Raw genomic sequence first — 13,252 nt, 5'->3', positions numbered from 1 at the left:
GAAGAAATCAACAGCATTTTATCTCGACATAAAGAGATCCATATATCAGTATATGCAGACGACGCTATCATTTTCACAAATATAAAAAATATCAATACTGTTAAAACAAAATTTTTGGAAATACTGTACGAAATTAACTTATGGGGAGCTACCTCTGGTGCCTCTCTTGCTATTGATAAATGCCAGCTACTACATATTTGCCGTAAACACCGATGTAACCCTCCCGACTTAGACTTTAACAACCACAAAATAAAATATGTCAACTTCTTAAAAATTTTGGGTATAACCTTCGACTCGAAACTTCTTTTCCATCAACACTGTAAAATTCTCAGACAACAGCTTGAAACTAGATTCAATATTATTAAATTCCTATCATCTAAATACACCTGCATACACACTAAGACTCTTTTAGACATTACGCGCGCTCTAATGCTCTCAAAAATAGACTATGGCCTGCCTATCTTCGGTTGGTGTGCCAAATCGCACCTACAAAAAATTCAAGCGCCCTACCACTGGGCAGTGCGCCGCGCCATTCATGCATTCCCCACATCTCCAATACTATGCACATTGGCAGAGTCCGGTCTACCGGGTATTCAATCCCGCATAGAAGAAACTACGATGATGCTCATCCCAAAGCTATACACCTCATCAAACCGCCTACTCACCAAGGACTTCGCAACCATTTTCAAGCAAAAACGGAATTACAAATGTATATCCACACTTAGACGTTGCGCCAGCTACATCAAACAGCTGGACCTACCCATACCTAAACCCAGGAAGTCTTTTAAATCGCCAGCATTTTGGAGCTCCAAAAGCCTAACATAAACACTCAAATCTACAACGGTGCTAAACAAGATACATGTCCTCAAGAATTCCAAAAACGGTTTTTAAGTGTACAATCAGATCTGGGGAACAAAACCTGGATTTTTACCGATGGTTCTAGACTCTCCGACTCGACCACCTTTGCTGTGGTTGACTGCAACCAAAAAATTATTGCAGGAGGAATGCTTCCGTCCTACAACTCCATTTTCACCGCCGAAGCTTTTGCCGTATTAAAAGCATGCCATTTCGCCTCTAAAAACGCTGGACAATTTGTTATCTGCACAGATAGCCTCTCATCTATATCCGCCCTACGCAACGTGGAACACAACGATCCCACAATACAGGAAATAAGGCACATTCTAAGTTCACATCCAAAAAAAATCACTACACTTTGGGTTCCCAGTCACCAAGGAATCAGTGGAAACGAACTAGCCGACAAGGCCGCCCAAGAAATAAGACATGCACCCTGCTTTCTCTTTACCCCGTTTAATGCCAAGGACATACAAAACCAAATTAGGCTACACCTTGAAGAAAAGAAAATCTCCGAATGGGCACTTTTTGTGCACAGATATCAAACAATAAACCCAACTTGTAGCAAGTTCAACCCTCCGCCCAATACCGGAAGAAGGTCTTGCGGGACATTCATCCGCCTACGCATAGGACACACTCAATCCACTCACCAACACATACTGATGGGAACATCGCGGACAACATGCCAACTGTGCGGTAATGATCTTACCGTGGATCACCTCCTGGACACCTGCAGCCGATTACAGAGCATCAGATTTTCCATATTTGGCACACAACGAGTATCAGAGCTTTTAAAAACCCCCTCTCAAGAGAATATATTAAACATTAACAAATTTGTCAAACAAGCTAAATTAATTATATAAGGTAAAAATACACACGTTTCGAGTCGAAGGCCCCGTTAGCTAGTACTCATATAAATTCATTAGATTTAGTATTGTATACTTAATTTAATTTTGTTAAAATAAAATAAAAAAAAAATATCACAGAGCTCATTAATTTTGAAAAAGTAGAGATGCCTATTTCTTTTTTTTTGATTTTGCCAACTTTTGGGCCATATAACTATTTCTCAATTTTTGCAGTTTGTTTGATTTGCCGAACCATTTGTTGAACTTTACCATGAGCTGGAAAGAAAATACATTACATTTATATTATTGTTGATAAGCATGTATAAAATATTTGTATACCTTCTCCTCTGGAGGGAAAATTGGAGGCTCATTCTTGCTGAGGAAATACTCTAAGAACTCGTTGGGATCCAATGCCTCATTCTTAAGACGCATTTTTCGGTCGATATTTAAGGTCTGATTTATGTTGTCATTAATGTCGCCGGAGTTGTAAGCCTGCAAGACTCTTGCCAGCGCAGAATATGCGTACTCCGCCATATCATCTGGGGCGTTTTCGGTCATAAGCTCTAGCCAAAGTAGGAAACTAGTGCCATAATCACACTTCGGAATTAGCAGGACCTTTTGGAACGCCCTTTTGATGCCTCCTTTGGCCGCCCAGGGCATAGAACTTGTGCCGACAAGGACAACTTTATCATTTTTCTTTAAGGGCTTTAAAATTTTACTGGCTATGGAAGATCCAAGAAGTCTTGGTTTTATGTCTACGGCCTCAGGCGGTATCTTTTTCCAAAACAATCGATGTGCTTCATCGAAAAACATTATGGTAGGCTGGAACGCCTTTGCCACTTTTACAATAACATGTAAGAAATACTTTAAGTCATCAGCAAACTTGTAGGTCTTCTCGGGGCTCAGATTCATAAAAACTGCGTCTGGAAAAAAATTAAGCCATATACAGTCATAAATCAAATTTTTATATTACCTAGTTCTGAGGCAATAATTTGACACATCAATTTCTTTCCGCAATTTACAGGTCCAATGAGTAAAAGGGACTTCGGTTTTGGAATATCGAATTCGCCCATTCCTAGCATTGACTCTTGAATGACCATTTTAATATCACCTTTTGCTGGACCCAATGTTCTAAAATTAATCATAATACAAAAAATGTGTTTAAATTTAAAAATCGGATTGCTTTTAAAAAGTTTCAAGTTAATAAAAAAATATCATTAAAATGTGTTATAAATGCTCTTTCTAATAATTTGAAGGAACAATATTTTATTCAGCCAAATCAATATTTAAGAGATTTGAATTAATTTAAAGAACCAAAATGCTTAACCCTCTAAATAAAATACATACGTCAAGTCCTCCTCATCTCGAGTGTCGTCTGCCACAAAGTTAAAGTCCGCAATGAATTCATCAAAATCTTTATGAGAAACTTCCTCTATTATTCCTCCATCTTTTAGTTCGTGGTATAAGGAGTCAAGAGTTCTATCGCCTGTCATATCCTTTGGCTTTTTCTTCCTCTTGTTCTTTTTCTTTTTCGGGTACTTTACTTTCAGAGCCTTGTATTTTTCATTGTTATCCTTTGCTAAAGCCTCCCGAAGCAATTCGTACTCTACCCTAAAAAATCAAACATTTTAACTGTTTTCACATTACCAAAAAATGTTGTCTATATTTTAAAAGATTATTATTTATAGATTAATTCTACCTCATGTATTCGTCGACTAAGCCTCTTACTTCCTGATGTATCTTAGCCAGCTCTTCCTCTGTAACCCAATCTTTAATAGGATCATGATTTTTGTTAAGATATTCATCGACGTTTCTCCAGTCCTTAGCATATTTCTTCATTGTTTCCTCAATGTTTTCTAGAAAGTGATAACAAATATATTAAATCGAATTCCTCTAATAACTTACCTATAGGCTTGCTTGCAGTTAACTCATAGCCAATATCAATGATTCCAGCGTCTCTCAATTTTTTCCTTCGCTTGGCTTCTTTCATTTTGATTAATTTAAGCTTTTCCTTCTTTTTTCTTTTCTCTTTTTTCTCTTTATCTCGAAGTTTCTTTTTCTCTTCTTTTGTCATTGGCTTTTTACCCAGCGTCTGTTGAAATTCCATGGGGGTCATTGTTTCATCAATGACAACTAGTACGGTTCCCTTCTTGACAGGATCAGGATAGGGATGAAAGTTTCCGGTTTTTTCGTAACTGTAAAGTATGGGTTACTCTTATAAAGACATATAAAAATAATAATTTCACCTTACAATTCTTTGAACCATGCCCGAATATGGTCGGATATATCTTCCATCATCCATGGACTTCTGACTTGCAAAAGCCTTGTGCGTTCATCATTAATTAAGTTAATAAAATCTTCATCTAGTTTTTTTTTTAGCATCTCCTTTTTGTACATTTCCATAATTGAATTTGCATTTTGGTTCGGTCGCTTCAGTTTTCTTATTTTCTTCATACCATACAATTCTTCTTTAAATCTCTTTCTTATTTTAACTATTTTTCTTGTCCTGTAACCTCGCCACCAGCACTGGATTCGAATCGCAGCATTATTGCGTATTCTATTAATGGCTTCTACATCTAAAATGATTTCCATTAGAAGTTGGCCTTGGAAAGCTACTGTAATTTTATTTAACAAAATTTGGATTTGGTGAGAACTAAGTTTCAATAGATTTTTAATTGATCCACAAATGTACATAGACAAGAATACAGTAAAGAATTTTATTTTGGCCGAAACTCCAGGTAGTAAGGAATCGCACCTAAAATTTGCTAAATGAGACTACCCAACATTCTAGCAGAAATATTAATTATTCCGATGAAAGCAAATAATATAATGATCAAAAGTGCGGTAAAAGTAAACAAAATGTAAGGAGAATAGTGGAGTAAAAAATTATATTCTTACTCTTTTCACAAATACCGTTCTAAAACGCGTATAGTCAATTCAAAAGTTTTTTGATTTTCAAGAATATAAGTTCATTTTCAAATTTAGACTCGAATGTGTTTGTTTCTCATTTGTTTTATTAAAATCTGGCTTAACATTTTTTTCAATAAAAAACAAGAAAGGAAAGCTAACTTCGGGCGGAGCCGAAGTTGATATACCCTTGCAGAATACTCTGTATATTATATTCTCCAAAATTATTCATATGATGCATTCTTAATACTCATAAAAAATCCCAACTTCCTAACTTTAAAAACACCAAAGTTATGGCATTTCCAATCGTTCAGTTATATGGCAGCTATAAGATATAGTCGGCCGATCCTTATGAAATTTGGTATGTCGGATTGATTGGCCAAAAATAAAACCCATAGAAAATCCCAACTTCAACTTTACAAACACCAAAGTTATGGCACTTCCGATCAATCAGTTATATGGCAGCTATAAGATATAGTCGGCCGATCCTTATGAAATTCGGTATGTCGGATTGATTGGCCAAAAATAAAACCCATAGAAAGTCCCAACTTCTTATCTTTAAAAACACCAAAGTTATGGCTTTTCCGATCGTTCAGTTATATGGCAGCTATATGATATAGTCGCCCGATCCGGCTCGTTCCGACTTATATACTACCTGCAATAGAAAGACAACTTTGGGAAAGTTTCGAGCAAATAGCTTAAAACTGAGGGATTTAGAAACGGACGGACAGACGGACAGACTGACAGATGGACAGACGGACAGACGGACGGAAGAACGGAACGGACAGACGGACAGACGGACATGGCTAGATCGACTCTCCTGGTGATGCTGATCAAGAATATATATACTTTATAGGGTCGGAAATGTCTCCTTCACTGCGTTGCAAACTTTTGACTGAAATTATAATACCCTCTGCAAGGGTATAATAACGAACAAATAATAGTTACGACTCGTTGGAGGATTTTTTGTTCGGTTTATTTTAAAAGTATAAACTTAACAATGTCCTTGTATTTTAACAAGTAAGTTTTTAATAATTACCATCTACTGCTGCTTCCCCTACATCATCCATTCTTCGTAAGTTTTCACAAGATTCATCAGATTTCAAGAAATCAGCAGAAAATATGGTTCTCTTGACGGGAATACTCATTGCCTGATCAGGTTTAAACGTAAATTTATAATTGATTTTTTTTCTTTGGTGGACCTTGAGGAACTTTTTCTTGTCATACTTAATATTCGATTTATACACTCGAGCTCGGCGAGCCCTCTCATGAGCTTGGATGAGCTTCACGGCCTCACTGACAGGAACCCAATCCTGTGCCGCTTTCTCCTCTTTTTCCTCCTCGTTCATGTACAATCGGTTGTCGGTTATGATATTTTGAATATCCAATGGACGGCGGTACAGAAACTGTGGCGATCTCCATATGACCAAGTCCCGTGGGGTTAGCTTCCGAGCGATCAATGCCTTATCCAAATATATATATTCGCTCATTTCCAAATCCTTTAACTCTTCTTTGAGTTGCATTAGCTGCTGAGTCGCACTCTCTACCAAAACGCGAACTAATGCCCGCTTTTGCACTTGAAAAGTATTGTGGTAAATGAAACCTAACTTTTCAACCAACTCAACATATAATACGTAGAGTTCTGCGAAAATTTTAAATGATATTGCTTTTTCCTGGGGTGGGTCTATCTTCTTTAAGCGGTTCTGTTTTTTGATAAGTTGCCCAATTTCCTTTCGTGTGGACACCCAAAACTTATGATTTAAGTCGAAAGACATTTTGGATTCTCTCTTTATGTGTGGCTTGAAGAATAAAAAAATCTGGACGTGTTAAGAATATAGACTGTATTTATTCGTTTCTGTACACTAAATAAAAATAGGTCGATTACCTGATTATTCAAAGGTTACTTAGTACCAATATAGATTTTGATTTTATATAAATTTATCACTTTATTTCACTTATGGCAAGATAATCAGGGAATTCTGAAGGGTACAACCACGGCTTCTTTGTGGTCGATTTGTATGTGCGAAACACTGATGTGTGCTTTCTCAGTGAACAGTTTCATCTGAAAAATAAATAAATAATGTTTTAATCGAACAAAATAAAAAAATGTTTGTGATATGAAATACTTACTTGAGCAGTGTCTTCGAGTGAAACTGGCTTAGACAAATAGAATTGATGACTTGGAACATCTTTTAAGAGCCCTGTAGTTAAAACAAATAATAGTTATCAATCAATTCTTAAGATAGTTTCAATTCAGACCTTTTAGTGAGATACTGGGATGCTGAACGTTGTTCCACTGCTGATGCAACCTCTGCGAATACAATCTTATTCTGTCGGCGTACTCCTGGTGCTCCAAACTATGACAATCCATGGCCCCAACGTTTATCATGTTTCTGTAAAATAAATGTGTGAAAACATGGGATTAAAATACAATTGGAGTTATTTTAAAGTAACATTTCTACACAGAAATGCCCTAAATTTGACATGTGCGATAGCATTACGTTCTAAGTTTAGAAATTTAAGATTCTAAAAACTGCGGGAAATACAAGCAGACTATCGAAAATTGAAGGATCTAAATGGTCCAAGAGATTTTAAATGGAATGCCATAACTCATAGCTTGACGAACTTTGTTTACGTATAACACATTTATATATACTACGGAAACAGTTCCTATGCTATTAGTTATTAACTTTGAAGGAGTATTATTGTAATGCAAGCTACTCTAGAACAATGGCACCATAGCAAAATTAATAGCACCTGCCATCGCCTCCATATGCTATCGTTACTCTATGTGTAATCTGTTGTAAATTTGATAATAAACATATGCTATTGTTACTCTATGTGTAATCTGTTGTAGGATGATTGTAAACCCTATCAAAACACGCCCATGGAGCTAACATACATCGCAGTATTCTGCACCAATCTGGAGAGTGCATTTTGGTCGTCCTTCTTGGGCAAAGAGTGGGCGTAGTCGTTGCTAAGGCCATCGGAATTGCTCCTCCGAAGGGCAGGACTGTGGTTCACGGGGTCCACCAGAAGGTGTGTCCTCTCGTTCGGCTCGTTGGGCTGCAGATAAGACGCAATACATTAGTCACTTGTCCGGCGAAGTAAGATTTATGGGTTACCTGGGTACCCGTGTCCTCGGTGCATTGCCAGCAGTTGCATATCGAGGCAAAATAGCTCCAAACCGAGTGAACGTAATCCATCCTAAATGCAATTGTTCTTTATGCAAGTTGATGTGTTAGAGATGTGAGAAACTTCGAGGTAATGTCGATACATCGATATTTTTACTGGATGTTAAACGTTTTTATTTAATTTTTTTTATAAATATCTAAATGCAAATTTGAATTAAAAAATGTAGGCTAATTTTTAATATAGTTTCATGCTTAAATAATTTTAAAAATATATCGATATATCGAGGTGTTTTCCCGAGAAACATCGATCAGCAATTTTGTTCTTCCATCTCTAATGCAAGTTCTTGAGACCCAAAAATATGTGTGCCCGTCTCTGGGGGAGGCGAAATAACAAATAATATTAAACGCAATAATACCGAATACCGTTTTATTAAGGATATTCTCAATTTCTTTAAACTTAATATTATTCAATTACATTATTAATTAATATCAACATACGGAACCCTAATAAGTCGCGCTTATCTTACAATATTATTTTATTAAAAGTTTCAAAACGTAACTATTCACTATTTAAAGCGATTATGTTTCTAGAAATACCAGACACAAAATTTAATTCTATTAATGGGACATTAAAAAATCAATAAAAACACAAAATTAGTAAAACACGTAAAAAAGTCTTGCCGCAATCTTTTAAATTAGTATTACAAAGTTGGTCTATTTCATTATATTTACTATTACTTATATACTCTAAGACAATAAGAAAAAAGTGTTTTGGAGTAAAAAAAAGTCATTTTTGTTGTAGCTTAAATTGTTAGTACAGTAGAATCCGGTTATGGTTGGTTACGGTTTGTATGGTTGGTCCCCATACAAACTTATATGATACAAACTTGTATGGTTAGTGCGTCTTCCGGGTATAACGACGTAAAATCGTCGGTCCCTTGAAAGTTGCTATAACCGGATTCTACTCTACTAGATTCACTTCACCGGATTCTACTGTACTATATTAATAAATATATTCCAATAAGTTCCGATGTTATGGGCTCCAAGTGCACACATGTCTATTAAAAATTAACAATTTTTGTTCCTCAAAATATACATAAATAACAGATTTATAATATTATGGTGTTTTGATGCTAACTAACATAACTAAAAGTTTTTAATTTGGAGAGGGAATTACATAGTGTTAGATTAACAAGATTAGATTAGAATCAAGAAGATAAGTTTTTATAGGCTTAGTTTTGAAGGCCTTGTTTGTTTTAAAGCCCGTTTTGACAATTCTATAACTGAAAGAGAAAAAACATACTTTTTTATTTTTTACTTTATTTAATAATAAATCCATTCTTTTTTTTAAAGTTGAATGATGTGATTTGTTAATTCTTTTTCTTTATGATTTTTTATTTTTATTAAAATGTTGTGTAATATAATAGAAAGCATTTTTAAAATTATTTAATTGGGAAAGCTACATACTCAATTTGGAACTTGTAATATTTTGTAGTTTATTTATTGTACATATCCACAGAAAGACAGCAGATTAAATAATATACATTGTAGATTGATGAAGATGTCTCTGTTGCAGGCAAGGGATGATGCTTATCTCGATTCGTCCTTCCTCCCAATCAAATGAATTGGGCTGCACATTTTTAATTGTGTCGCTCGCGTCAAAAGGACGAAGGAGCGGAATTCAGCAGCCCACGCACAGCACGCCCTTAAATCAACGACGCGGTTAACCATGATGGCGAAAGCAGCCAGGCGGAAACGCGAATTCATTGCCGAGGTTGCAAGACGGGGGAGCATGTGTGCCAGTGCTGTCAGCTTGTCCTTTCTCAAACACAAGTTCTGGTTTCTATTAGTCATTTAGTTTATTTCAGTAACATGCTAGGAGATTTGGGTAGTGTTAAATTCATGTAAGGAAAGCATAGTTATTCTTCTATCGAACCACGTTTCGAAGTTTCGTCTTCTTGATTTGTGTACTTACCATTTACCCTTATTATTTGAACCAAAATTCGTTTAGTTCATAAAAATATTACTGTTAATGACTAGTAAGAATGTGCTTAAAAACTATGTTTTTTGTAGGAGCTTGCCTGGTTTTTTACTTTTACTTATTGTCAAAATATATTAAAAATATTAATATATCCATTTAAATCACGTTTTTATTATATCTTTTTAATGTTTTGAAAATTTAGTGAAGGGCGTTATTTTACAACTTAATATGTTAATAAAAAACATAGTTTAAATGACTTATTGTTTTGGTCTAAATTTTAGAATAGAAAAAAGTAATTTTTAGCTGGAATACAGCTCTTGGCACCTCTGAGGTGTGCCCCGGTGATTCCCCCATCGCATCCTGATTCCTTGCTCCACCTTCCGACTGACACCGCATTTCCATCCATTCGGCAGACGCACTCTCACACCCGCTTGTAACTTGTAACTTCATTTTGCCTCGCTTTTGTTTCCGTTCCTTGGCTGCGGAAGCCGGGCCAGAAAATTTCATAACTGCCACAAGGAGCAGCTTCACTTCAAATTCAATTATCCTCCGCATGCACACGGTCCCCAAAGGATATCGATCAGTACATCTAAAGACGTACACATGTCTGTGGTTTGTTATCTGTGAATCGCTGCCTTCTATTGTAAATTTCAGATACGCTTTTATTTTACAGTTGAGTATATTGGGATAAATATAGCATTCAAAACTAAGGATTATAAGTCAATGTCTCTTAGACTTGGTAAGCAATTTCGTTAAGTAAAAAAAATAAAAGGGATATAAAATAATTTAGAGGATAGAAACATTTATTTAAATTCTAAACTAATGCTATTGCTTAAGCAACATTTTTATGACCCTATATTCTATTTTTATGTGTTTTAATTTTATGGCCAGTTTTTAACTCAAATCAACTTAAAAGAGCATTTGAAAATTCACTTCTGCCTAATACTTATGTGTTTAGTTCATTTCATGGCTCGGCACAGTTCAATTTCTCCCAGCTAAACTGGTCTGGATGGGCTTCCTCTAAGGGAACTCTAGGCGAAAAACCTCAACCACATTAACGATTTAATGAACCCCCACGAAGCAGTTTGCCACTTGATTGCCTGCGGCCTGGCTCAAGTTCTGCCGATTGGATTCAGCTGGTGTTTTATCTACGTCCCAGACTTGCAGTGCTAACCCTCGCCCATCGGCCACGCCCTCGGTTCGGGTTCAGGATCCTCCGGCTCATTGTTGCATCGACAAAGAAAACCCAATTTACATAGAATAACTGGGGATTATCGGAGGACCTCCCCCGCACCCCGTACCCTGCAGTCCAGCCGCAAAAGTGCGCCAGCAGCGTTTTTAATATGCAAAGCATATCCGGATGCCACATCGTCCTCCGACCACCTTCACTTCTCCGGATAAACAGGGCGGCGCAAACTTACAGCAGGAAAACAACATTTTTATGCACAACACTTTGCCTTTTCACTTGATGGCCTGCGCCTGCATCATGCACTGCAACATATTTTATTTTGATTAAACATATTCTTCACATATTATATAAATAATATATGTGCTTATTTTCTTTTTTAACTTTTTATTTGTAATATATATATTCTCTAATCTCAATAAATTAAAGCTTTTTAAAACTTATATAAATTGTTTTTAAACAAGAAGTAAAAGTAGTTTCACAAACCCTTTAGTTTACAAAACAAAAATAATTGTTTCCAATTTTTGGCTGAACACAATAATAGGAGTACGAAGATAAATTTTTAAATTAAATCGATATTTATTTGGTTTAGTTTCATATTCAATTTCGAATAAGCATTGGTAGCCCATTAAAACTCCGAAAAATTGAAAATTATTTAGTGTCATCTTAGATCAGGTTTTACTTTTCCTGTGTAGTTTGTACATCCTCCAACTTAACTGACTTTTTTGCCTAGATTGTTTGTGCGGACTTGGTTAGCTTTTGGCCCGTTGGCGAGCCGTTGCATCTGGCCATAAACGTCGACCGAGGCGATAAAGTTGGACCTGATTATGCAGCTATATTTAAGGTAAACGATCAACTTGGAATGGCGAGAAAAATAGTGTAAACGAGGGCTTGGAGGCAATGAATATAATAATACACATATTTTAAGTACCAATAAAATGAGTAAATCTGCATAAAACTATATTCTGCAGACAAATGAAGAAATGTTTGTAGAGTCCAAAGGGATTTTGTGACTTTGGTTTGAACTATTGAATTCTAAAATGTATTTTTCAAACTTTACCTTGAATTTATGTGGGGAAATAGAAAACATATCGATCCCAAGCCACTGGTACATATACATCCGCGTATATTTCTCCCGTTTCCCTTTAAGCTGTCATAAATCCCTGGAAAATCCATAAACTCCGTGTTACATCGGTGCTAAGCTGCAGGTGAACTGCGACATCTGCAACTGCGACAAATGCATTTGGAATGCAATTCAATTTCCTCTTTGGCCCACTCGCGTCCTTGGTGGTAGCTTCGAATGCTCTCGATTTTGTTATCGCCGGATTGTTGGCCTTAATTTACCAAAAACGTTTCGCCGCGCAATTTGCTATATTTCAGTGTGACATTCCACTTAGCTTGGCTTAATTTTCAATTGACACTGGTGGACTATTTTGGCTGGTGCAGTTGTTCCCTATTTGCCTCTTAAATCGATTATTTTCGGAGGGGTTGAAAATAAGTCTGGGACTGCAGCTCTTCCACGTGTCCGAACATTAGCAAATAAGGTAAGTTCTATTCATTCAGAGCTTGCGAATAAATTACATAGTCGGATTTTCCGTTGAGCAGTTGATGCGAGGAAAAGTAAGATGAGAAAAGCTTAATTAATTAAAATGGGATAAGATGCAAATGAGGCGATGGAAACTCAACCGAATGCAGTAAAAATTAAAACATCCTAGGAAAAACTGGTGGCTTATAAATATGGTCCAGTTTTAAATATGCATATTCTTCCATTTAAACAAAATTCTACAGTTGTGTTATAAATAAATATAGAAGATACACAAATTTCCAATACATTTTTATACCCTTGCAAAGGGTATTATAATTTTGGTCAAAAGTGTGCAACGCAGTGAAGGAGACGTCTCCGACCCTATAAAGTATATATATTCTTGATCAGGATCACCTCCTGAGTTGATATAGCCATGTCCGTCTGTCCGTCTGTCTGTTTCTACGCAAACTAGTCTCTCAGTTTTAAAGCTATCGAATTGAAACTTTGCACACACCCTTCTTTCCTTTGCACGCAGTATATAAGTCGGAACGGCCGGAATCGGCCGACTATATCCTATAGCTACCATATAACTGATTGATCGGAAATGCCATAACTTTCGTGTTTGTAAAGTTAGGAAGTTGGGATTTTCTATGGGTTTTATATTTGGCCAATCCATTCGACCTACCAAATTTCATAAGGATCGGCCGACTATATCCTATAGCTGCCATATAACTGATTGATCGGAAATGCCATAACTTTGGTGTTTGTAAAGTTAGAAAGTTGGGCTTTTCTATGGGTTTTATATTTGGCTAATCAGTCCGA

The 13,252-nt window shown here is 36.2% G+C and overlaps 2 protein-coding genes across 5 annotated transcripts; both read right to left on the bottom strand.

Moving 5' to 3' along the window:
* Positions 1 to 1,770: 1,770 nt before the first annotated feature.
* LOC108043902 (IQ and AAA domain-containing protein 1-like) lies at positions 1,771 to 6,584 on the bottom strand. Of its 4 annotated transcripts, none has more exons than XM_044461559.1 (9): positions 6,490 to 6,584; positions 5,644 to 6,421; positions 3,949 to 4,273; positions 3,603 to 3,892; positions 3,397 to 3,553; positions 3,045 to 3,308; positions 2,671 to 2,828; positions 2,037 to 2,620; positions 1,771 to 1,973 (listed from the first exon to the last, which is right to left on the bottom strand). In XM_044461559.1, exons 2-9 carry the CDS (start codon positions 6,377 to 6,379, stop codon positions 1,869 to 1,871), a joined length of 2,619 nt encoding a protein of 872 aa, XP_044317494.1. In that variant the 5' UTR covers positions 6,380 to 6,421; positions 6,490 to 6,584; the 3' UTR covers positions 1,771 to 1,868. The 4 variants fall into 4 exon arrangements, with proteins under 4 accessions (XP_044317494.1, XP_044317495.1, XP_016978205.1 ...); XM_044461560.1 differs by lacking the exon at positions 6,490 to 6,584 and having other exon boundaries at positions 5,644 to 5,755; positions 5,832 to 5,945; XM_017122716.2 differs by lacking the exon at positions 6,490 to 6,584 and having other exon boundaries at positions 5,644 to 6,422.
* On the bottom strand, positions 6,431 to 7,850 carry LOC108043900. Its single transcript, XM_017122715.1, has 5 exons — positions 7,730 to 7,850; positions 7,507 to 7,670; positions 6,864 to 6,997; positions 6,735 to 6,805; positions 6,431 to 6,666 (listed from the first exon to the last, which is right to left on the bottom strand). The coding sequence occupies exons 1-5, from the start codon at positions 7,808 to 7,810 to the stop codon at positions 6,574 to 6,576; spliced, it is 543 nt and encodes a 180-aa protein (XP_016978204.1). The 5' UTR covers positions 7,811 to 7,850; the 3' UTR covers positions 6,431 to 6,573.
* Between the last annotated feature and the right edge of the window lie 5,402 nt (positions 7,851 to 13,252).

This window comes from Drosophila rhopaloa, unplaced genomic scaffold (assembly GCF_018152115.1).
Source record: "Drosophila rhopaloa isolate 14029-0021.01 unplaced genomic scaffold, ASM1815211v1 contig_47, whole genome shotgun sequence".
Taxonomy (NCBI): Eukaryota; Metazoa; Arthropoda; class Insecta; order Diptera; family Drosophilidae; genus Drosophila; species Drosophila rhopaloa.
Note: the sequence above shows the minus strand (reverse complement) of the source record. Positions and strands in the feature narration are given on the sequence as shown.

What these genes read in the sequence shown, in the direction of transcription:
- LOC108043902 (XM_044461559.1), bottom strand. Translation starts at nt 6,379, where the DNA reads ATGTCTTTCGACTTAAATCATAAGTTTTGGGTGTCCACACGAAAGGAA. An exon ending in TTAGTCGACGAATACATGAG is followed by an intron (nt 3,309 to 3,396) that starts GTAGAATTAATC and finishes TTGATTTTTTAG; the next exon opens with GGTAGAGTACGAATTGCTTC. An exon ending in AATTATTGCCTCAGAACTAG is followed by an intron (nt 2,621 to 2,670) that starts GTAATATAAAAA and finishes ATTTTTTTCCAG; the next exon opens with ACGCAGTTTTTATGAATCTG.
- LOC108043900 (XM_017122715.1), bottom strand. Translation starts at nt 7,810, where the DNA reads ATGGATTACGTTCACTCGGTTTGGAGCTATTTTGCCTCGATATGCAAC. An exon ending in CCGAGGACACGGGTACCCAG is followed by an intron (nt 7,671 to 7,729) that starts GTAACCCATAAA and finishes TCTTATCTGCAG; the next exon opens with CCCAACGAGCCGAACGAGAG. An exon ending in TCCCAGTATCTCACTAAAAG is followed by an intron (nt 6,806 to 6,863) that starts GTCTGAATTGAA and finishes TTTTAACTACAG; the next exon opens with GGCTCTTAAAAGATGTTCCA.